At 38.6% G+C, this 25577-nt stretch overlaps 1 protein-coding gene across 5 annotated transcripts in view; it reads right to left on the bottom strand.

Annotated features, from left to right (window-relative positions):
• Positions 1–25577, bottom strand: part of PARD3B (par-3 family cell polarity regulator beta) — an 861922-nt gene that overhangs the window by 142068 nt on the left and 694277 nt on the right. For 4 of the 5 annotated variants that reach the window (XM_036420516.2, XM_045575573.1, XM_045575574.1 and 1 more), the window contains exon 20: positions 6724–7026. The exons of the other annotated variant lie outside the window; for it this stretch is intronic. In XM_036420516.2, coding sequence (XP_036276409.1) covers positions 6724–7026 — 303 coding nt within the window. The remainder of the gene's footprint in view (positions 1–6723; positions 7027–25577) is intronic. 5 annotated transcript variants of the gene reach the window in all.

Below are 25577 nucleotides of genomic sequence, written 5' to 3' on the forward strand. Positions count from 1 at the left end.
TTCTAATGACTGAAATTCACCAACAGGAGTTGGGCTTCCAATTAGGTAACCATGAACCATGTATCCATGGAACAGATAGAATCTAAAAGGTTCCTATACCCATAAATGCAAGGCTCAATAGCTGGATATAATCACTAACTTTTCTAAGTAGTTATAGTTAGTTCAATAACCTTATTAATATGTAGCCCAATAATATGTAACATAGTCTGATAGTTTAAAGTATAATAGCTTTCTTAAATAGTTACAGTCAAAATTTATTGAACTAGGTGCTGGGATAATTTATTTAATCCACAAGCAATTAATAAGAAATAGGATGCACTGCTGTCCCTATTTTTCAGTGAGAAAATGGAAACTGAAAAATTAATACATCTGAACCAGGATTCTAAAAAGATCAAGCCTCAGGTCTTCCCCAAATTGAATGTATATGCAATTTCATGATTTTTACAATATATTCTGTATATATATCTCTATTCTAATAAAACACATTATACTATAATTATTTTTGTACTAGAGGCCCAATGCACAAATTCATGCACAGGTGGGGTCCGGCCAGCCCAGCCCCAATCAGGATAGGGGCTGGGCCTGTAGAGAAGAGGAGATGGTAGGAGGTTGGCTGGTAGGCTCACCCTGACTGGGGTCCGATGGGGCCAGTCAGGGCCGGGCCAGCTGGGGGAAGAGGCTGTGGGTGATTGGTTGATGGGCCCCACCCCTGATTGGGGTTAGGGGGCTGATTGGGGGTGGGACTGGCCATGGGGAGGAGCTGTGGGTGGTGGGCTGGCTGGCCCCACCCCTGAATGGTATGGGGGGGTGCTGATCAGGGGCCAGTGGCCTAAGGGAGGTGCCATGGGTGGTTGGTGGGCTGGCCCTGCCTCTGATTGGGGTGGGAGGGGACAATCTGGGGTAGGGCCAGGTGGGGTAGGGGCTGCAGGTGATTGACTGGCCAGCCACAGTCCCTACTGGGGATGGGAGGCTTTCGAAGGCAGGGCTGATCAGGGTGGTGGGGGCCCATTGGTGGTGTGGCTGGCTGGGGGGGAGGGCTACAGGAGGTTGGCCAGCTAGACCTGCCCCATATTGGTGTTTTGGTGTTGGGGGTGCAATCAGGGGTGGGCCCCACTCTTGATAGGGTGGAAGAGTCCATGAGGTTGGTCGGCCAGCCCCACCCATGATCCACTGTTCGCTGGCCTCAGTGGGCGTCATAGTGACCGGTCATTTTGGTTGTTATAGCTGTTATGACCAATGGCGCTCTCTCTCTCTCTCTCTCTCTCTCTCTCTCTCTCTCTCTCTCTCTCTCTCTATATATATATATATATATATATATATATATATAGAGAGAGAGAGAGAGAGAGAGAGAGAGAGAGAGAGAGAGAGTTGATTAATGAAGATCTTGAATGATGAGTTGTGGGGATTATACTTGACTTTGATCAAACAATCTTTTGAATGACATCGATGAGTCCACAATGATTAGATATAGATATAGATATAGATATAGATAAAGATATAGATATATAGATAAGACAAATTCAACTCTTGAACCAAGTTCCCTGAGGGTAAAGAAAGTTTCTAAAATTCTTTGTATGACCTAAGAAATATAGCAGATGGACGAAAAATGCTTTCTACAAACATTGGTGAATATCTTGTGGGAATTCGAGGCTGCTTAACTATAGTACTGAGGAGCTGTTTGTCATTTGCCACTTTAGTTTAACAGTTGCTATGTATCAGTCAATAAGTATTTAGTAAGCATATACTAAGTGCCTAAAATCACACTGGATCAAAGAAAGCCTTATTTTGCATAATTAAGTCTAAATGGGTACATTATTTATGAATATCTAGAAGAGAAAAAAAAATATCGATAGGATTCCCAAGAGCAAGTAATACCCTTTCTTGTTTGGATTAGTGGATTGCTAAATCAGGAGATACTTGCAAACATTGTGTACCTTAATATCAGTAAATTATTTGACAAAGTCACTAATGTTCATGGATGAAATAGAGAATGCACACTAGATCACAGTAGACTGGATTAATAGCTAATGGAACATCCCAAATAGTGTTGATTAATGAAAATCTTGAATGATGAGTTGTGGGGATTACACTTGACTTTGATCAAACGATCTTTTGAATGACATGGATGAGTCCACAATGATTGAATATAAGGATGGCATAAAGTTAGGAAGGATAGCTAATATATTGGAGGACAAAAATAAATACTTTAAAGTATTTTATTGGCTACAACAATGGGCTAAATCTAATAAGCAAATATTTAACTTAAATAAAGAGAGTATCTCACATTTTTAAAAAAATCATTGTATAAGTGATTGGATTTTGCACAATATATTGAAGAATCTGGCTTGATAACAACTCAAGTGAAAACAAAATATATATAAGTTAAGTCAACTGATATAAAAGTTAAGTCCATTTTAATGAGTTTAAAGGATTAAGCCAAAAGATGCAAGAGTCCTGTTAATTGCTGTGCCTTTTTTTTCCTGACCATACCCGAGATGGTGTCCATCTCTCTATGCCATGCTCAACAGACAACAATAATAAATTCCATAGACTTAGTAGTGTTGAGTGTTTTCAGAATATGGTTACCAAGAGTGCTACAGGCTTGATTACAGTATGTGACTAAGATATCTAGAAGAATTTATCCTGAAGAAATTATTATATTTCTCAAGTTATGTACATGTTTTCTTTTCCTTCCTTATAAGGCCAGCTCTGGGCACAGAGCCTGGCATGTGTTTGGAGTTCAATAAATGTTTGTTAATGAAGAGGTCACAGAAGTCAATTCAGGTATCTGAAGAGCTACCAATGAGGCTCACATCCTGTGTCCAGGTAGATCAATCTATGACCTCTGGTTAATGTTACATAGAGGCATCATTTGGGTGGAGACAAGTGGGCATTTGTTTATCAATTAGAGTGATTTGAAAGAGAAAAAAGGTGCCTCAGGAATTCTTATCACTGGAATGTATGGTTCAAGTGACATCCTGCGAAGGATTTTTTGGAGAAGATGCCTCTGTTGGATGGGACATGAGACCTGACTATCTAAGGTCCCATTCAACTCTAAGATTCTGTCAAATCATTAATTAATTAAATATTTATTGAATATAGATTTTTCTGTAAAGAGATAATGGTGAGCAAATGCAGACAAGGTCTTTGCTCCCAGGGGGCCTGGAGAAGAGACCAGTGGTTTCTAAAATGGGCTGTGTGCATCCCAGTTGAAGAGAGGATGAAAATATTAGAGTTACTACTTAATTAAAAATTTTTCATTCTTTTATTAATTTCTATATTTTCTATCCTAAATAATAAAAGGCTAATATGAAAACCAACTGAACGGTGGAACCACCAGAGGAACAACCAGTTGCTATGACTTGTACTGATCACCATGGGGCAGATGATCAACGCAGGAGCTGCCCCCTCATGGTCAATATGCTCCCACAGAAGGAGTACCACTCAGCCAGAAGCCGAGCTCACAGCTGGCGAGCACAGCAGTGGTAGTGGGAGCCCCGTGAGGAGTGGGCCTAAGCACTCAATCGGACATCCACCAAGGCCTCCCAGACTGCGAGAGGGTGCAGGCCGGGCTGAGGAAGTCCCCCACCCCCGAGTTCACGGATTTTGTGCACTGGGCCTCTAGTAAGTTTTATAATACATATGACACTTTGCATATCATTTAGAATCAAATACATCTATTTTGGGGAGTTAATACCCAAAAACATTTTAACTGATACACTGTGCAATCAACCAAGATGCTAAATAATCATGTGAATGAATGTAAATTATAACCACATCAAGTGCCACAGCTTCTATTCCCCTTTGTGGGACTAATCTGAACTCATTCAAACATAAAGTTTTAAGGTTCATACACTGTGGAAGCCCTTGAACTGCTGCCACTGCCATGGAAACTAACGCATTGTAAACCCTAAGGAGTTGTCAGGCTTTTGGGAGAGGACTTAGCCCATACTATGTTCATATCCTAGAAGGATTAGCACTGTGAGAATCCAAGCCTATGGTTCTGTTATAGTGATAAGGATTTTTTTTTTAAACTACCATCATTTACAGATGAATTCCTTATTAGCCAAGCTTTTCTTAGAAGAGCTGAAAGTTCAGGGCCTACCCTTGAGAAGCAGAGATAAAAGGCAGATGTTGCCTCTATTACGAAGCCACTGTGGGACACACTCATATGATATATTCCTGTGATATAAAGATATATGGACAATAGAGGTTTGTTTCATATAGCTGCACAAACACATGTGAAAAAAATTGGAATATGACCTCCTCTGGACTGGAACCTTATCTTAGTTATTTCTGTATCTTCCCTAGAGCTTACTGAAGTAGCTAGAACATAATAGGTGCCAATCAAATATTTACTGAAAGACTGAAAGACTGAACAGATGACAAATGAATGATGCACTTCTACTTGTACATATAGTAGGTTTTGAGCTCCTAGTTCTCAACTATGGACACTGTTAGGGACGATCCCACAGCAACTATCTTCTTAGACTCACCTGGTCCAGGCATATCAGGAAAGTTCATAACATCATTGATGAAGGACAGTAATAACAACAATGATAATGATAATAGCTAACATTATGATTGCTTGTCATGTGCCAACACAAAAACTGCTTCCTTTAAAACTTAAAGAACAAGGAGTAGAGCAACCTTTAAATATAATTAAAGATAAGGGCAGAATAAAGTAATTCAGAATATAAAGAACCACACTTGGATCTCTTATCCAAAAATATGGCACCTGTCTGAAACTCCACTGAAAGAACTCTAGATCTTTGATTAACCAGTTAACTGCCACATCTATAGACGCTTATGGTGTACAAATGGTTAATATACAGATGTCACAGTCAAAGGAAAGACTATTGTTTGTACACATGTCTGGGCAGGGCAGTAAACTGCATATTTTTTTTTCTGACATCATTGCACTGTAACTCCAGTTATGATTATTCTAAGAAATTTCTCTCCTGGTCAAATCTACATGCATGCAAATTAGCCTCAGGATAGTGTCTCCTAGTGTTCCAAAGAATAACCTCAAGATCTGGGGGGGAAATAAACATTAGGTGACAACAATTTGGGGAGTGATAAGTGCTGAGTGTTTTGTGCTCCTCTTAGAGACTTACATTGCACAGGAGTACATTAGAGATAAAAAGACAATAGGAAGGAAACTTGTTCACTATTACTTAATCCAGAATTCTCCAAAGCTTTTGACAAGTAAACCATTTTTCAACAGAATGCTTCACATGTATTTTCTTGGAATTAGGATGAAGGAATATTGGCTTTGGAAGTTCCTAAAAAAGAGCTCTGTGCTGGGATTCTAGCAGTGGACACAGGGAAAGGGGATTACTATGAAGACCTATCTGATTTGGAGAAAGTAAGGTTTACTATGGTCTGAACCAGAAAAGACTCATGCTTGGTATTGTTATTTATATGACAAAAATGCAACCCTATTTAAAGACTTGGGAGAAAAAGACTGACTTTTAATCAGTTGCTTGAATGAACAGTTTAGTTCTTATGGCGGTCTCACACAGTCACAGAAATTTATATTTTCATTTTATCCCAAAGAAAAACTTGACCATCTTTCTTTAATACTATCAACCTGGAAGCTTGACAGTAAGGATTAAAAATTGCTCCTTCCTTCCCACTTGGTTATTGGAAAGGCTCTGAAAGGTAATCAGTCTTGTGAAGCTACACTTTACAGTCTGCATAAAAATGCCATGATTTCCCTACCTCTCCCCAACCTAATTGAAAGTGCATAATATCACCCAGCTGGGGAAATGTAAACCGTAAACATATGCAATATATCATGCTCCCACACAAAAGCTGGTTACTAATAGGGACTGGGTGGTTGTCAGGACCAAAAGGAACCTGGAAAACTAGTCTTTTTTTCCACCTAAACTGAGAGCTCTTTGTGCCTGGCACCACTCCCCCTTCACCCCTTCCTCCAGACTTCAAGCTGCAGCCAGATTAAACCAAGGTCAGTCAACTCATTCCTTGCCTGTGTAATTCTAAGGGTCACCTAACAATGTATATTGACTAACACACTCTTATATAAGCCTTTCAAGAGATGAAGCATTTTGCTTTTGGCAGGAGGTGGAGTTGGAATCGTCTTATTTCCTACCTACTTCAATTGTGTGATGGATGGTCCTATTATCTCTTGCCTTAGCTGCTATACCTAAAGATCCTTGGCCTTGTCACCTCTTATCTTTTTCTACTTCATCAAACTCCTATTGCCAAGATGTTCTCCTTTCCTACTGTTGTTCATCCATGAATATCTATTCAGAATCACATGAGTATAAAATCTCAATCTTACTTTTCAAAATCCTCTGCACCTCTGCAGTGATCTATGATTCCATCTCAGTGATGCCTACTGATAAGTCATCATTCTCACCTAAGACTCCTCCTCTCTTTTAAATAAAATGTTCACAGTAGTGTGGTTAGCTCATCTCTTTTAAATAAGACTTTCACCATATTCCTTTAAAAAAATCACTCCCTGTTGTATCATGAACTCAACTTCTACTACTCATTCATGTCATCTTCTAATTGGCTATTGTCTTATTTTTGATTGCCAATACCTTACAGGTCGGTCAAAGCATAGCACTTGTCAAGGGTACTGTATCATTTCAGTTTTAATAGATTGAAGGATGTATTCTTATATGCTTCAGAAGTAGAGATAATTTCAAACTTATTAAGTTAAAACTACATTCATCTTTCAATAAATTACATTACCTGTCAACTGGCACTGGTGGATGGTATGGCTTGTTGACCTTGGCATAGAGACCCTCTAAATGATCTCTCTCTGGAGAGAGTGGACGGCCATCGCGAGAATAAACCAGTGGTCCAGCCCGAGGGGGAGACGGAGACCTATAGATATTTGCCGAGGCACATGGTTCCCGGAAGTGGTTCACTCTGGCATAATTGGGATCCATTTCATCATCGTCCATATCATGCAGTGATCCAATAGTACCAGTAGCATAATCAACAAGACCTCTTGCCTGCTTTTCCCGTAGCTCCTGATGTTTTGCTCCAATCCTGAAAAATGCAGAACAGGTAACAGAGACATCTGTGAGTTTATATGCTAGTACAATGATAACACTCTTCTGAATCTATGCAAGTTCCTCCTAGTTGGTAACCTAGCTGCCACTTACCTGTATACTCAAGACCACACCAGAGAGAAATGCAAATAGCATAGTCCGTGGGATTAATTTTATATCTATGTCCTTTATTTGGTAAGGAGCCTGCTATTATAGCAATGCTGTAGGTACTTTGACATCTTGCCCACTGATGCCTGGGCTGATTGCAGAGTCAGGCTAATTTTCTTTTCTTTCTTTCTTTTTTTTTTTTAAAAAAAAATATTTTAAATGATTTTTTACAGAGAGGAAGGGAGAGAGATAGAGAGTTAGAAACATAGATGAGAGAGGATCATCGATCAGCTGCCTCTTGCACACCCCCCACCAGAGATGTGCCCGCAACCAAGGTACATGGCCTTGACCAGAATTGAACCCGGGACCTTTCAGTCCGCAGCCCGACGCTCTACCACTGAGCCAAACCGGTTTCGGAAGGCTAATTTTCATTACCACTCCTTTCCTATAAGTGGGATGTGCTCATGGGAACAGTATATCTTTGATATGATACTATGGAAGCCAGCCTTGGAACAGGGGTGCATGTTAAAGAGTCCATCACAATCTCATACTTGGCCTATGCTTTCACTCTTTGGCACTCTGGAGTTCCAGTGTATTCTCCTAAAGAAAAGAGCTTGTAAGAGTTGGTTTGAATATGAAAAATAAATACAGAGGCTTTCTGGTTCCTAAAAGCAATGGGAGCAGATACAATTTATCAGAGATTCTAAATTTCTTGGTTACATAAATGGGGATCATTGTGTCTCATTACATAGGAACTAGGGATAGAGTAAAATAGTGAAGAAATTAATAGACTCCTGACAGAGATGAATTGGCATATATGAATGAATTAAACACTACTACTGGCACAACTCCACAGTACTAAAGCCTTAAATGATATTACTGCTGATCAGTGTTCTGTGTAGACTATTGGGATTGGGAGCAGGACAGTATATTTAGGTGGATTCCAAACCCATCAGAATTTGAGCATTTGACATTTAATCTGGAATGTGTTAGACCAGCACTCCTAAATTCCCAGTTAGGTGTTAAAATGAAAAGGTCACTGTGTATTTTATAGGACAATGGTGATCTGATGGTATCAGGAGGCTTTCAGCACTAATGAGGGAATGTAACCTTACACATCACTGGGCAAGCAAGGTGTATTGTGTACAGGACGGGAGAGGTAAGGTGATGAAAGGCTCTCAAGAAAGGATGGTGACAAATCCAGAGTCCTGGGCTCAGAGAATATGAGAGGGCTGTGGTCTAGAAGCAAAAGATCTATATTTGCTGGCGAAGGCTTAGATGAGTGAAAACAAAAATTGAACTCAATATATTCCCTTCAAATAAAAACAGCTGTTTTTGCACATTGCAGCTAGTTTTATTTTACTGAACATCAAACTCTTTGTAAAAATCTTTAAAAGCCACGATCTTTCAAGGTACTTTCTCTTTAGGCAGAATAGGCTTTTTTTTTTTTTTTTTTTTTTTTTTTTTTTTTTTTTTTTTTTGTAGAGAGGAGGAAAGGAGGAAAAAATATATGAAGGGATAGGATAAAGAACCAGCATATATCCTCAAGTCACAACAGAAGAAAGTAAATGTCAGGATACTTGACTGCATTTCTCTTTGGACTAGGTCAAATCATGTATCCTACACTGCATATAAATAATTAGGAGAATTCATATTTCTGCAAAGGGGAGTCAGAATCTCCAAGGGATTTTGAATGAAGATGAAAGGAAGATTACTCAGCAGGGCACCTGTTAAGAGGCCCTGCCTATCCTCTTTCAATACATGTTAGTCCTAGATTCATGGATATTTATTTTGAATAAATTTTTTTATAAAGGAGATAACCTGCTCCATTCTGCAACAAAACAGTCTTTCCAGGGACAGTGCCAACTGGATTATCGCAGAATGCTTGCTGCGCTAAGATGATAGAGACAGATTTTCATTGCAAAGAGTGCAGGACATCAATAAAGTTAGGGGGTGGGGTTCTGTGTGGTTACCATCACTCTGAAGTGGGATGCCTTCAAGAGGAAACATTCAGCAGAAAGATGAACATCTCATAGCTGCCCTGTGGGGCTACACTTGTGAATGAATGAAAGAGGAATACACCAGGCTTGATTTTTTAATATCACAGGAACAGAACACTAGTATCTGTGTTCCTTATTTTATCACTTGTCTTTCTTTGAGGTTTGCTCATTAATATGAGCATGCAGAGATTCTTGGGTGAAAAGTACTCAAGCAATATTTTATCTTGTACTTTTCCTTTCTAAAACAAAACCAAATTTTTCTTTGGTCCTCTCTGTACCACTAAGTATTGCAGTAACTAATTTCATATTAATCACTCAGCACGTGAAACAGAAATTTCTCTGAATCATCGTTATTATGCCACATATGAGGGTCTATCCAAGAGGCAGAAGATAAGGCAATGTTTGCAAAGGGGAGTATGGACCGCCTGCCCCAATTCAGTGTAAGAATTCTAACTGTTTATCGTCATTTCCTTTTGAAGGTCTCCTTATCACTGGAAAGTCAAACTGTTAAAATAGCTATCATTCAAAATAGTCCTGGATAATGTAGCCTTTTTATTGGGTGGTACCACCAGTTTCCCCATTCTCCCCAGTACTCTGCTTTTAAATTACTTAAGTCTCCTTTTTCCCCTATAAAAACATTATTTATTTTTTTTCATTATACCTCTTGAATATCCTCTTCTGATTCCATTTATTTAGTTGCAGTTTAGTGTTTAGGTTATTGCCTACATCTTCATTGTCCAGTATGGTAATCATTAACCATATGGTGCTATATAAATTTAAATTGGAACTAATTATCATTAAATAAAATTTAAAACTCAGTTTCTTGATTTCACAAACCACACTTCAAATGCTGGTTGAAAAGGAGGCGGAATTCAGAAAAAAAAAAAAAATAAGAAAAAAAAAAATCTTAGACACAGATAATATGGTGATTACCAGAGGGAAGAGAAAAGGGGAGGCAAGAGAGGATAGAGGGGATGGGTAAAAGGTGATGGAAAGAGATGACTTTGAATGGTGAACACATAACACAATATACAGATGATGTATTATAGAATTGTACACTTGAAACCTATATAATCTTATTAGCACAGTCACCCCAATAAAATCAACAAACGTTTTAAGAAAGGAAATAGAATAAAAAGAAAAGGACAGGCAAACGAGAGAAAATATTTGCAAAATGACCCATTTAAAACTGGGCAAAATTCTAAACAGATATTATATCAATAAATACTAAAGAAAATCTAGAAATGCCCAATAAGCAAAGGAAGTGTGTTTAACATTGTAAGTCATCAGGGAAATGCCAATTAAAACCACAGTGAGATACTCTTACCAAAATGAAAGAGGACAACATCAAGTGTTAGAGATGCTGTGGACCATCCCGAACTTTCATGCACTGAAGTCATGACAGACAATTTACCTTCCAGGTACTCATACATGAGAAATAACTACATATATCCACAAAAATTGCCGAAGACTGTTTGGTAGCAGCTTTATTCATCGTAACAAGAAATGGAAATCATTGAGATGTCCATCAGTAAGAGAATGGATAAGCAAGCAATGGAATGTTCATATGACAGCCTATAAATGATCAATAACACAAAATCAACTCCTGAAATTCTCAACTATAAGGATGAATCTCAAAATTCTGCTGCTTAGCGAAAGAAGCTGCACATGACAAACGAGCTTACTACATGCTTCCAATGATAAGAAACTCTAGATCAGGCAAAATCAAGCTCATGGGGACTGAAAATAAATTCAGTTGCTTCATGGGCGGGGCTCCACTCAGGGAGAAAAGGCATGAGGAAACATTCTGCGCCTTGATATACATCCATCAAAATAGAACAGGGGTATTCTTCTGCTTAGTTAAGACCTGGACATTTCACTGAATATAAATCATACTTCAATTAAACAACTCAAAAGAAAAAAAAAGAAAATTAAATTTAAAAATGCCAATTATGCTACCTACAAGGTAGGGCAAAGATATGTTTACAGTTGTGAAATAGGGTTTATTCTTATATTATTATTTATTAACTATTAGAGGCCTGGTGCACAAAATTCGTGCATGGGGGTGGTCCTTCAGACTGGCCTGCAGAGGATGTCTGACTGCCTCTTGCAATTCTGGATGGCTAGCTCCTAACTGTTCACCTGGTGGCCTGCTTAATTGCCCGTAACCCCTCTGTCTGCCTGCCTGATCGCCCCTAACTGCTCCCCTGCTGGCCTGATTGCTCCTAACCACTTCTGTCTTGCCCCACACCTAGGACCCAGGATTCCCTCCCTCTGGCCAGCCATAGGCACCCAAGACCTGGGCCAGCTTCACCCAGGCCAGCTGCAGCCACAGGGGACCATGGGCAGGCAGCTTCACCTGGGCTGTAGCCGCAGGTGCCTGGGACTGTGGGACAGGCATCTTGTCCCTCTTTTGGGCCACACCTACAGGAGCTAGTGCCTGGGACGGAGGGGCAAGCAGATAGTCCCCTTCCTGGGCAGCAGCCTGGCTAGTCTCCATTGCTCTCTCCCCAGTGTTGAGTGTCTGAGTAGTTCCAGGTGCAAGGGTGCGAGGGCATGATGACCATTCACATATTAGCTCTTTATTATATAGGATTGTATTATTTTTGTATTAACAAACTTAGCCTACTTTTCTCCCACTCTGTATATATCCATGTGATAAAATCTAAAAATACTTGGAATAATTTATTATAAATATACTTATATATAATTCTTCTCCTTTGAAATGCATTACCTAAAAAGAATTATCATAAATTAACAGAATGAGTGTGATTGCTGGGAAAATATTTAAATTGCTTAAGGAAACACAGCCCTTTTTCAGGCAATTTAAACTCTTTTAAAGTACTAATTTACAAGCCAGACATTGATTTTGATAAATACATATCATTCTTATTAATCCATAAACACATCTTCTAAATACTGGATAACTTAAGTCAATTATGAGATTCTTCATTTATCGTTCAACAAATATTTATTGAGCATCTACATGTTTTAGTTTTGTTGTTGATACTGAAGATTCAACAGTGCATATAAATTCTTGCTCTTACAGAATTTAAATTTTAGTGAGGGGAGGCAGAAATAGACAACAAACTAATTAATTAAAATAAAAATGATGATAGATGGTAGTAATTGTTATAGAGGAGAATAAAACAGGGAAAGGTACTGGAGTGATGGGGGTGGAGTGGGGAGGTTATACTTTTAAATATATGATAAGAAAAGGCACCCCTGAGAATATTGAAATAAAGGCTTGAAGAAGAAGAAGATGGAATTGTATAGACAGCTGGGGGAGACTACGTCATGCAGAGGGGGTAACAAGTGTAAAGTCCTGAGGCAGGCAAGTGCCAAGAACAGCAGAGGCCAGAGTGGGAATGGGGGCCTAGATCCTGCGGGACCTTGAAGTCCAGGGTGAAGATTTTTGCTTTTACTCTCAGAGACCTATGTAAAAACAAACAAACAAATAAACAAACAAAAACAACAACACATTTTATCATATAACAACAATGCCATCATCTCACTTAAAAATGAACAATGGTCCTAGCTGATGGCTCAGTGGATAAAGCATCAGCCTGCGGACTGAAGGGTCCCAGGGTTTGATTCAAGGGCAAATCCCAGGGTTGCAGGCTCGATTCCCCAGTCGGGGTGTGCAGGAGGCAGCCGATCAATGATTCTCTCTCATCATTGATGTTTCTATCTCTCTCTCTCACCCTTCCTCTCTGAAACCAGTAAAAATATATTATATAAAAAAATGAACAATATTCTTAATGTCAGCTAATGCCTAGTTTATAAACAAATGTCCCCAGGTGCCTAAAGAGTCTCTTTCCCAGTGGATTTATTTGGATTTGGCTCCAAAAGCTAATCACACATTAAATTTGGTTATATCTTTTAAGCCTCATTTCCTGAATAGAGAACCGTACTCTTTTTCCTTTTCGTTTTTTTTAAAAAAATTTCCATTCCATTGAATTGTTGTAGTGACCAGGCAGACTGTCCTATAAGTGGTCCCACATGCTTCTTCATGATGTGATTTAATTTATTTCTCCATCTCCTCCATACTTCCTGTTTATGAAAGGCAGTTTTAGACCAGCACTGCCCAACAGGTCTTCCTGTAATGAGGGAAATCCGTATGTGGCCAGTGTGACAGAGGTACACATTTTAACATTTAATTCATTTAAATCTAAGTGGCTACATATGACCAGCGGCTACTGTGTTAGGCAGCTAGAGGCTCAGTTACACTCAGGTTCAACTGTTTTGGGAGAAGAGTACTGCAGTGGGTTGAATACTGGTCCCCAAAAGTATTCTCCCCCTTTACTTTGCTTTTCCATATACTAGTATCTAGAAGAAACTGAGTGTCAGCAAAAAGAGATCTTTCTCATTTAAAAAAGAAGTTTCATAGTAGTCTACTGTGTGAACATGCTTTTGTTCCAGTGAGTCCCATATTCTTGGACATTTGGGTATTTCCTATTACAAATAATGCTGTAATGACAGATCTTATGCAAAAGTCAGTCCATATTTTTGCTATTGTGGCTTTCAGATGAATTCATAGACGTAGGATTGATGGGTCAAAGAGAAGTCACATATAATATTCCCAGATTATGACAAATTTCCCTCCATAATTGATCTATTTTGCATTACTACCTGCAATGTAGAAGGATGTCTATTTCTCTGCAGTCTCACCAACAGAATATATTGTCGAACTTTGAGATGTTTGATAAACATAAGTGAGAAGTAATATTTCAGTGAAGTTTTAATTAGCCTGTCTCTTATTATGTGATGCTGAGTATCTTTTCATATGTTTAAGGGCCATTTTCATTTCCTCTTCTGCAAGGTATCCATATCTTTGGCTGATTTTTCTATCAGATTGTCATTCCCCCCCTCGATTTTTCAAAGACCTTTGTGTAGCAGCAATATTAGCACTTTATCTGTGAAATAGATTGCATATATTTTTTCTGTTTGTCATTTGCCTTTTATAAGTCCACTTAAAATTATTGATTCGCATTTCATACTTTATACTTTACCCTCAAAAACTTTATAAAATATTGCTAGTTTCGCGTACTATTGATTGATTTGGCTCACTCAGAATGTGTCAGCAGTATAGTTCTGATCGACTTGAACAGTGCTAGGAAAATGTAGCCACTGGAATCCTCTTTGTTGCTACTCTGTGAGCCCAAAATAGCAAAGACAAAGATGAATAGATAGAAGAAAAGATGATTTGCTACCTGCAGTGGGGACAGTAGCTGAGGTCAGAAAAGGCTTTTCAGGGGAGAGCTATGGGGTAAAAGAGGTAGTATCATTAAAAGAGATTACGAACTACCTGCTATACAGCTTTCTCTTTTGACAGTGGAGATAATTTGTCCTGCTATCATTTCTGCTTTCATAATAGAAGCTGCAATTAGGTCACTACAATTATCCTTTGTTCCAGCACCTCGGCCCATTTTCTTCAGCTTTTTCTTATGAAAGCCACTTTGAGCTGCAATATACCTGGTCAAGAAAAATTACGGCTGCTTTATTATGTTTATTATCATTATTATTATCATTGAGTCACATGCACTATTTGAGATCAATGTTTCAATTTGTCAACAAGTCTATTTTAAGTGCATTCATATTTTCCACTACTTTCTCATCCCTTCCTTGGTATCTATAACATTTTCTTAATGGGATTAAATGATTTTTTTCCCCTATGCATTTTTCTTGTCACCCTAAACTAGACCTGATGTGGTTAAGGGAACTACATTGATGGGAGAATCTATCACTTATTCTGGAAAGTAAAATTTACATTCTACAATACTGGCATGCAAACTCTTTAATGCCATTAGTTGAATCTTTTAAGGAGACTTTTTCTTCAAGTTTTTCTTTCTGCACACAGACGTACATCTAGCATTTCATGACTTGCAGAAACAAATAATGCTGTGCCTTGTGGACATTGTGTTTAAGCTGGAATTTTGTACGTGAATTTGTATCCATGGTTTGCGATCTGGCATGGGGCAAGGATGCTGCTGGTGCTCATTAGAGCAGGTTAAGGCAATAAAGTCTGAGAAACCCCTGAGTGTGGTCTCAGGACATTCTCCTCCTCTGAGCGGCTCACCAGTTCTTTGTGTAGGTAGGATGACCAAGAGAAGATTTCCATATCCCACCGGGTCCAGCTCCTACCGAATTTCCCACATCAGACGGTTTTCACCTATTTGACACAGTGCATTTCATATTCTACAATCATGGCGGTCATTTTCAATCCTGTATTTTTTACCATGTCAAAGGGCAAGATCCTCTAGTAGTTCCCCATTTCTACTAAATACTACCGTTTCAAGAGAATTGGCATTCAGTGAAGACGCTCTTATGATTGCAATTTACATTTTCCCTAAATTTATACCTTTCCCAGACCCATTAAACTTCCTCCATTGCTAATGTGCTGAGTTCCTGTAATTTGTTTTCTCATAATGCGGACACATTTCGCAGAAGTGCTTAGTAAACATCCTTTAGTTTTCATTGAAAAATTAGCCCCAAAGAGGGGCTGAGGGGAACAAATGACAGAGTGCTCGCTATCTTCTCTGATAATGCATGGCTCCCTCACAGCCACCCCGACGCTGCCCTACCAAGGGTCTCATTTAGCAGCAAAGACATTAAAAGAGGTCCAGGCTGCTGGCCTAACACCAAAGAAAGAGCTATGAGACTCTGCCCTTGAGAGGGCTCTGCGGGTTGAATAAAGTTCATAAGTTATTGATGGGCTTTATTCTTGTTCATTATGCTTTTTGTTGTGACATTTGAATGTAGCAAAAAATAGCCTTATTTATTTTTTATAATTCCCCCCATTTTTGTGCATCCACTGTGGAAAGCAGAGGGGAAAGTAAGTTTTCTGTATTAAAATTATCTGAAATATAACACTTTTCAATCCTAGGACCTCCCTGGGGTGATATCTACAAAAATAAATGGCTGGCTGTTGACAAGGTAGTGGTTTTCATCATATGGGAAAGAATGAGAATAAATCCCGAATGCTGACTGTTTGAGTTACTGTACGTCTACATAAACTTCCTGGGGAGGAAACAGGAAGAATCCAGAGAATAAAAGGAAACCAGCCACATTTCCTTTCCTTTCCCTTCACACTCTTCTTTTCCTTCCATTTGTCACCTGGAATTTCACACCTGCCAGTGCTCCCCTGGACATGTCTTTGATCTTTGTCTCTAAAAGCTTTCCGCATAAAAATGTGCTGATGCCCAGGGAAAGTGGACATCCACCCAGCCAATGCGGCTCTATTTCCTTTGTTTTCTTAGCCGTAAATGCCAGATGTCTTCTTGGAAAGAACTCTGGTTTTAGGAAGAGCTCTACAAGGACTAGCAACTTCCATGGGACCTGGACAAACCAGGTGTGGAACCACTACTGTATCTGAGTCAGGAGAAACACACACTGTACACCTAACATCTCCATCCAGCCCAACGTGGGGGATTCTGAAAAGTCCCGTGCCCTGCAGGATAAAGCATTTTAAAAGAAGCAGAAAGTGCAGTCTTTCTCTGCCTCCCGCATCCTATTTATACAGGAAACTTTAAACAGTTCAGCAGAAATATTGTACTGAACCACTGTATTGACTGCAATGCTTGTTAGGATTGTTATTCTTGCCTTTTCAAGATGTGACTTTGTCTTGGAGAGTCATAAAGATTATTCTCAAAAGTCTAGAAACATGCCAAAAAAAAACCTGACCCTGTCAATCAATTTGGTTTCTTAGGTTCCAACATTTACTGAGTGTTTATTATGTACTCAGAACTGTGCTAGGCTACATTACAAGAACTGGGAACATGGAGTGACAGGTGGAAGAACCACAGGCCTGCCCATCACATCTGCAAACTAAGCCCCCTCCTAATTCTAAAAGGGGAGTGGCAAGGCCTCCTTAGTAGGGGTTTAGTTGTAAGATGAACTGGTGCCAGGAGGATTCTAGTCACCTGGCCTCCTCCATGTACATGCTAAGAATGGGACATGAGGAAAAACCAACCACACCTTAGATGATCCCCACCATGCAGCCAGCAGGAGGTCCAACAAGCTAATCCAGGAGGCACCCACTGTGTCTACAGTGACTCAGCCAATGAGCTGTTGGACAATTAGGTAAGCAGACAGGTAGGAGGAATCACCTTATTCCTGTTCCAATGGATGGCGAGGAGAAACCTTCAACCACAACCACTGGTTTCCAATTGTGTGTAGCTTGAGGGAGGCTACTTGAGGAACATATGCTACCAGCACTTGGTTTTGAGAATGATAGTGAGGAATTTTTATTTTATATGAGGGCCTATGGGTTTTCACACTATGGAGTCTGACATCGATCTATCTTCATTTGTCCCTCCACAATGACCAACAGACATTATGTCAAACATACTCTTGAGTTGTCATTCTCAGTTCTGACCACAGCATTCTATTATTTAATGGCTCCCTATTCCTTATTCCACCTGGTGGCTCTTTGCTCCAGGTTATGTTTTGAGTTAATATAGGAAATCTCTTAACACTTGAAAAGAGGTTTGGTTTACCTCTTATTGGAACCATAAATTCCCAACATGACTGTGAAGTGTTGGGAATAAGAGAGAGAATGATATTTTTTATTGTGGTTAGCAGGGTATAGCAGTGGTCTGAGTTTTAAGATGTGGGGAAAACACTTTTAATTCCCTTCATTACTACCTGAGATTTAGATATTCAGGTTCCATCTATTAACAATAAAGACTTATATACATATATATTTTTTTAAGTGGAGGAAGGGTATGGCTAGATATCTCCCTGCAGGGAGAATCTGCTCTTCACGTAGCCTGGATGATCTCCTAAAGAATGCAAGTTTAACTGCTTCTCTATTTAAAAATCTCCCATCTCTTCCTTTCACATTTAGATAACACTCAACCTATGAGGCTATGTCATCAGACACAAGCCCTCCATGATTTTGGCTTATGCAGCTTTATCTTAGTTATCAAACTTCGATCATGTGGCTTCAATGCCTTTGGTTTGATTAGCATTTGCTGCTCTTTCGGTCTGCAACCCTCTGCCATCAAGGCTTCCTGCAGCTGGCACATCACTGTGATGTCCCTTCTCCTTACAATCTTATCCTATTTTCTTTCCTTTATAGTTCAATCACCACATGACTTGATCTCTCCCATGTATCTGTTTACAAGAATGTAAGCTTCACAGGAGCACAGACCTATTCCCTAACTATGGATTTGACTCCAATATCTAGCACAGTGCTTGGCACTCACAAATATGATAGAAGCAGAGGGAAGCAAAGTCTGAGAGAGAAGGCCATGTGACAGTGGAAATGGAGTGGGCGAGATGGACTTTGAAGACAGAGGAAGAAGCCATGAGCTGGAGTTCAGGCAGCCAACTAAAGGCAAGGGCAAGGATTCTTCCCCAGAGTTTGCAGAAGAAATCATCAAGCCTTTAAGATAACTAGTCTTTATCGCAATGAAATTGATTTCTGAATAGTGATTTGAGAATGGTAAGATACTCAATCTGTGCTGTTCAAGCCACAAAGTTTGTGATAATTTGTTACAGCAGCAATAGAAAACTAATACAGATGATAAAGAAGTGGAATTGATAAGACAAAGTATTTAGGTGTGACCCATTTTCTTTCAGAACTTAGGATGGTGTGTCATGTGTCTTTCTTGCAATGTAGAAATATAAGCAATGAAACCAACCTCACACTCTGTAGCATGTAAAGAGACAAAGTAAGCCAAATCCTGGATGTTTTCGTACTGTGAGTTATTAACAGATTAAAAATGAAAATATGTTTATAGGGGAACATAGAGGAAGGAACCTAAATGAATGGCTCTAAATGTCAAACATAACAATTATGTTGGACACCTTACTGTGGGTCCAACATCTACACAACCTGGTCCTGCGGCTGAATCTGTGACACAAGAAACGACCCCCCTGAAGAAGAGCTATGGGTTTCAAAGAGCTGATGATGCCAGGGCCTTCCTACAGATACTTCCCTATCACAGCCCCGTATTCCTTATAGAGTGCATGTAGTCTTCTGCATTTTCAATAAATTGCAGCAGTCTCTCTATCCCCCCCTCTCAGAAAATCTACAGCGACCTGCTTGCAAATATACAGCGGAAGAATCCCAGAAGAACCCCTGGGTTCATTAAAATCATCAGCATATTCCAACGTGCATTTGTCCCTGAAATAATAACATTTCACTTTCCATAAATTAATTATGGTTTTAATGAGGGAGATTTGCATGTAGACTTGCGCCTTTGGATCTGCACAGGAGGCAACCTCCACACCTAACAGCTCCCCTGAAGAAGGCCTTTTTCTAACAGCCCCGCCGCAGTGGAGGGCGGGCAGCACTCTGCTGTTTCGGAAATGGAGAAGCAGCATGGCAGAAGGAGCCAGGGAGCCTGGGTTTGGAACCGGGTTCTGTCTCATTCTAATTTTGTGACCATGGACAAATTATTTAACCTCTCTGTCACCTGGAAGATGAGAAATATAATAGTACCTAACTCACAGGGAGAAGGCTAAATGACTTAATACAACTAAAGCTATTAATATAACTAAAAGCTAGTTTTCAATCTTTGGCACATAAGTGACAGAGATTATTAGCAAGAATAATAACAATCCTGTCCTGGCTAGTGAGGCTCAGTTGGTTGGGCATCATCCCATGTACCAAGAAATTGCTGATTCAATTCCCAGTCAGAAAAACATGCCCAGGATTTGGACTTGATACCCAGTAAGGGGTGTGCAAGAGGCAGCTGATCAATATCTCCCCTCTGTTAAATCAGTAAAAACATACATATTTTTAAATGAATAATAACAATCCTTCATTTTCTGACATAGCTGAGGGGGGAAGTAGCAATTTCACATACACACACTCCTAGGGGTGTCTGCAAAGCTTTGCCCAGTTCCTCCAGCTTCTTCCGTTATACTTGGAACCCTAGATGGAGGAGCTATTTTAATAATTGCTGTATGACCTGCATTGGTGAAACTCGCAGGGGATGGGGATGTCACGGCTAATTAAATTTTCAGCTTGATTGAGAGCAATGCAGCAAATGCTTCTGGCTTGAATCTGTTGGCTGCAAATCTTTCTAAAACCTACTAATCCTTTAACTTGTCCTAACTCAACTCACCGAATAGAATTTCTTTTAGAAGACTTAGTACACACATCACTTAAAGACCAGCCTTCTCGGCTCCAATATTCATCCTTGTAACACCTGAGATACGGAAGAGTCACAATGGAGTAATGAAATGTGAGCTGAAGGTTACATTTCGTCTTCATCTGCAGAAGGCCTAGCCTGCACCTGGCACTGGGATGTGTGGCTTATCCCCCAACCCCCTCTGCGAAAGTGAAATGTTCAAAAGAATTATGGAAGAATCTGATTAGTAAAGGCCAGATTAATGAAGTTTTGGTATAATTATTAACTTGAAAAAGTTTAAAGGGTAGGTGAATTGTATGAATCATGGAACTTACTTGTTCAGGTAGCTTGAGTTGTCATATCTGTTGCCAATATGTGGGACAAATGGGGAAAAAAATGGCCTTTTGTTACCCAAGTTGATTTTTTTCCCCCAAAACTGTAACAAAAGTTCAATTTGCTCCATCTTAAAAAAAATCTCTCATATCCCTCCCCCCCCCCCCCTCTCTCTCTCTCTCTCTCTCTCTCTCTCTCTCTCTATATATATATATATATATATATATATATATATATATATAATATTTATATATGTATATGTTTATATATATAATATATATAATAGTATGTGAACCCCCTATCAACACCTATCAACAGAACTATTTTGACAAAACTTTCACAGACCACTAGAAACTGAAGTTATCTGCCTGACTCAACTAACTGCTGCTATTTTCCCAGAAAGTTTCACCCTAAACTTTTCAACTGTCTCCTCTGTCAGTTTTGGAGAAAGAAATTATAATTACAAGCACCCTGATTGCTTGGAAAACCCCTTAGATTTCAAATGAAAAATCTTCCTGAGACTTAAATTCCTCTCTAGTCAGCAGCAAAAATATCATATATTATTGATGCGTTTAAGAATTTAAAAATTTAAAAGTCTCTTTCAATATGTTGCCCAGTTAAGTTGTACTTTCTAATTGATGTTAATGATTTCATTGCAAGTATCTATTATACTGGATGATAAGGAATGCCTGTCTTATTGTCCCACCTATAACACTATTTATTCATGGCTGCCTTCTCTGTGATCATGCAGCACTTTCATAGACCATTACCGTATTTATCACAGTTTAACTTCATTGTAATTAGTTGTTTATTGTTTTCTCTCTTCTCTCTGAAACATGAATTTGTTAAGGGATGAGGTAGTATTTTACTCATCTTGCTCTTTCCCCTAAATGCCTAGCTTCTCAATTAATGCTTGCTGAATAATTGAAGAGTGCAGGCCAAAAATAATTAAAAAGTCAAAAGTGAATCATAGCAGAAAGTATCTACACCAGTCCTCTAAGTGGGAAAATTTCATATAATTTAACTTCAAATTCAACGGCAAGATGCTGTGTCCTGAGGAAAAAGATTCAGTGATGTAAATAGATCATTAGTTCCACAGATGATCAAAAATATTAAAAAATCATCAGAATATAAATCTTTCTAATGTGCTTTTAGATCTATTCAAATGAAGTAACCAACTAAAGGTGATCTATCTATCATATGAGAAATTTGAAAAAAAATAAAAAGATAAAAAGTGTGAATACAAGATGGTAAAGATTAGCAATAGTTTACCAAAATAACTACTGCCTGTTGGAAACATGCTTGTTAGATCTTAAAATGTGCATCTTAAGCCTCCAGCGTACTTTCTGTCTGGATGGCACCCAGGGCTGTTACACACAGACCAGTCAGACATGTTTCTGCACTTCAGTGGAAGGTAAGGGTGGCTGAGTTGATTCTCCAAGGATGGCTCCAGCAGGAGGGGTTCAGGGTGGAGGATGACAAGGAAGAGATGCTCTCAACAAGCTATATGTGGGGTGGAACATGCCACCTTTTGTATATATAGGTGATATGCTCCAATGTCCTCCCTGAAAATAGGGTTCCTTTGTTCCCTCAGCTTGAAGGCCTTTGTTCAAGAGAACACAGTTTAGATGTTCACCTGGGGTTGGAGTTACCGTTTTGACTACTTATAAGAATTGCAAATTACTTGATGACAAAGACCTCCTTTTCGTGCTTTTAAAAAAATACTAATCTGAATCCTTAGCATCTGATAGAGTACTTGGACCACAGTGGGTATAAAGTGATTTTTGAATGTATCAATTTTTAATAAAGGGGTATAGTTTATATAGTATCAGCCTTATTAGCATATTACCTGAATTATCTGAGCCAACCAGCTGTTTTTGGTGAACAAAATGAACAAGTCTACTTTTGCTCACATGCAGGTGCAGGCCTTCAGGAGCATTTCAGGGATATAGGGTGAAAGAGGAGGTGCTGACTTCCCACCTGGTGTCCACTCCCTGAACTCTGCCATTTCTCTCCTTTTCAAGTACCCTGTGCTCCTCATGGATATCCTTTTCTATAGTATATAAACTGATATTATACAATAATTGATTTTGAAAACTTCTGTCTGGCTGTGTGGCTCAGTGATGAAGCTTCAATCTAGGAACCAAGAGGTCACGGTTCGTTCCTAGTCAGGGCACATGACCTGGTTACAGGCTCGAACCCCCATAGGGGGCATGCAGGAGGCAACCGATCCATGACGTTTCTCTTTCATCCATCCCTCTCCCTTCCTCTTTCTCTAAAAATCAATAAAAACATATTTAAAAACAATAACACTGAAAACTTTCATTTTTCCAACCAGTCACGGACTGCTTATTAAATGCTTGAGTTGGGGTTAGGAAGTATATTTTCAAGCACTTTTAAAACTATATGGGTAATATCTGTGTAACCACCAATCTCACAAAGAAAGATAGACACACACACACACACACACGCACACACACACGCACACACAGCCACTTGCAGGGGTTACAACATTATAGATATTCCCACAACAGTGAAACTTCCCTAAGGTCTCTTAATATCAGAAAGATATCCCCCGAAGCCTCAGAGTAATGAAATAAAACTTAGGCACTCCTCAGCGAGTCTATGTCTGAAACAGCTTCTCAAATTTTGTTGGATGAAAAATTCCTTTCCTATGTCATCTGATTATGAGGCAATATAAAAATGAGTGTGTAAATAGAAGCATACACATGTCAATTTAGTTCTGAATATTTTCAAATGCTCCAGAACAGTGGTGAAAACATACTATACATTTTACTTCTAATTTGTGGTATTTGGAGATCTTCCTCAATTTTCCCTTCTTAATTGGCACGCTTTCAACACACTGCGTTCCTCCTCTCCTGCTTAGAAGCAAAATCTAGAAGTATATTTTTGATAAGTTGAATTTCTATTTTGGTTCACATCCGATATTGGCATACTGTGTCACTTTTTTTTTGATTTATTAAAAATATATTTTATTGATTTTTTTTACAGAGAGGAAGGGAGAGAGATAGAGAGCCAGAAACGTCAATGAGAGCAAAACATCGACCAGCTGCCTCTTGCACACCCCCCACCGGGGATGTGCCACAACCCATGTACATGCCCTTGACCGGAATTGAACCTGGGACCCTTCAGTCCGCAGACCGACGCTCTGCCACTGAGCCAAACCAGCTTCGACCTGTGTCACTTTTTAAAAAATTATTTGAATTGAGGCAGAGCCAAGCTTACGTACACGTCAGTCGTGTGAACCATAGTAATTGGTATCTGCAGGAGGTTAATTCAGATTGATCAATGTGGGTTGCATGACTAGCTCTAACAGAGTATATTTATTTCCTCTAAATATTTATCATTTGATGATATTAATTGGTCAATGATATTAGGCAACCATTTTTATCTTAAGCCATATACATATTTGAGGCAGGGAATATTTTAGCATAATGCCAGTTTTCTTGGCATTGAATTTTTGTTTGCTGGTGAAAAGAAGAATGTGCTTTCTTAAGAACTGACTGGCCATTTCTTAAAATTTTGTAAAAGTCCTAGGTTCATTTAGATCTTATCTGTTCATCTTTTGAAATTGACAAAAGTAAAGCTGCATTTATTGAGGATAGAACTGATTGTTAACTAGAAAAATTACTATTCCAAGTTTTTAATCTACTGTGTAAAAAATATCACAACATATTTAATTAAATATCAAAATCAGCCAATTATAAGACAAAAGCATTTTATTAAAGCTATGATCTTGTTTTTCCAAAATGGAATATTTAATGGTCATTGCATAATTTTTTTCAATATGCATTCATTTATGTGACCATTACAAAATGGGAGTATCATGAATATCAGGAGTATCAAAGGCAGCTCTGAGATTTAAAAGTTCAAGTAGTAATTATCCTCCTTTGACTTTCCTCTTATATCTACTTTAAGCAGATTAAAAACATATGAATTACACTATGTATTTCCTTGACTCAGTGATCTTTTTTTCTTAAACAGCCAACCCACTAAAGTAGATTGATGCTCATTCAGCTAAAACATTATACTTTTTTGCAAAGACACATTATTTAATCTGAAAATATTCCTAAGTGCCTGGTGTATATATATTTTTTTTAGCACTTGAAAGTTTCTCTGGCCAGCATAGCGTCTCTTAGACTGTGAAACATTTTAGGATTATTGAACAAATATCAATTATCTCTATGTCCTCAGTGTCAATCTGAATTGGAAATGTGCCATCTTTTATATCTTTACTAATAGAATTTTTAATTAGCTGTTGATACTGTCAATAATAGAGTCTGCTATTTTTTTACAAAAAGGATTTATCTAAGCAACTTCTTAACTAGTTTTTTGTTTTTTTATTTCTTCTGACTGGTGCTTACTATTATAATCAGGCTATTTTTTAAGCAGAATACTATACTTTCAAAACTACACAATAAATTTAGGCAATCTTTTTTATTTTATTTTTTATTTCTTGAATTTATTGGGGTAACATTGGTTAATAAAATTATATAGGTTTCAAGTTATCTCCCCTTTACCTCTTCTACCTCCTACACTCTTTCTTTCCCTTTGGTAATCCCAGACTGGTGTCTGTGTCCATAAATTTTATTTTATTTTTTTGCTAAATCCCTTCACCTTTTTCACCAAGCCTCCTAACCCTCTTCCCTTCTACCAGCTGTTAGTTTAGGCAGTCTGTTTCAATACATGGTTATTCATTATTTTCCTACTGATTTTTAGGAGTTTCTTATTTTTAAAAAATTAATAAGGAACTTACTTTAAGTCTGATATTATTTTATACTTTCAGGTCAGCCAGGAATTTACTAAATATCTTATCTCTACCAAGATGTAAGGGAATGAAACAAGTAGTAGTTGCAATCTGTGCCTCAAGATAATTAGGATCTAGACAAGAAGAAAAGGCGCAAAATTGCAGGAGGGTATATAATAATAAATTATAAGATAAGAACTACAATTTAATGGTAATGTGGACTCCTAATTATGGACTTGGATTTTAGTCATAGTGC

This window comes from Pipistrellus kuhlii, unplaced genomic scaffold, assembly GCF_014108245.1.
Source record: "Pipistrellus kuhlii isolate mPipKuh1 unplaced genomic scaffold, mPipKuh1.p scaffold_m20_p_7, whole genome shotgun sequence".
In the NCBI taxonomy this organism is placed as follows: Eukaryota; Metazoa; Chordata; class Mammalia; order Chiroptera; family Vespertilionidae; genus Pipistrellus; species Pipistrellus kuhlii.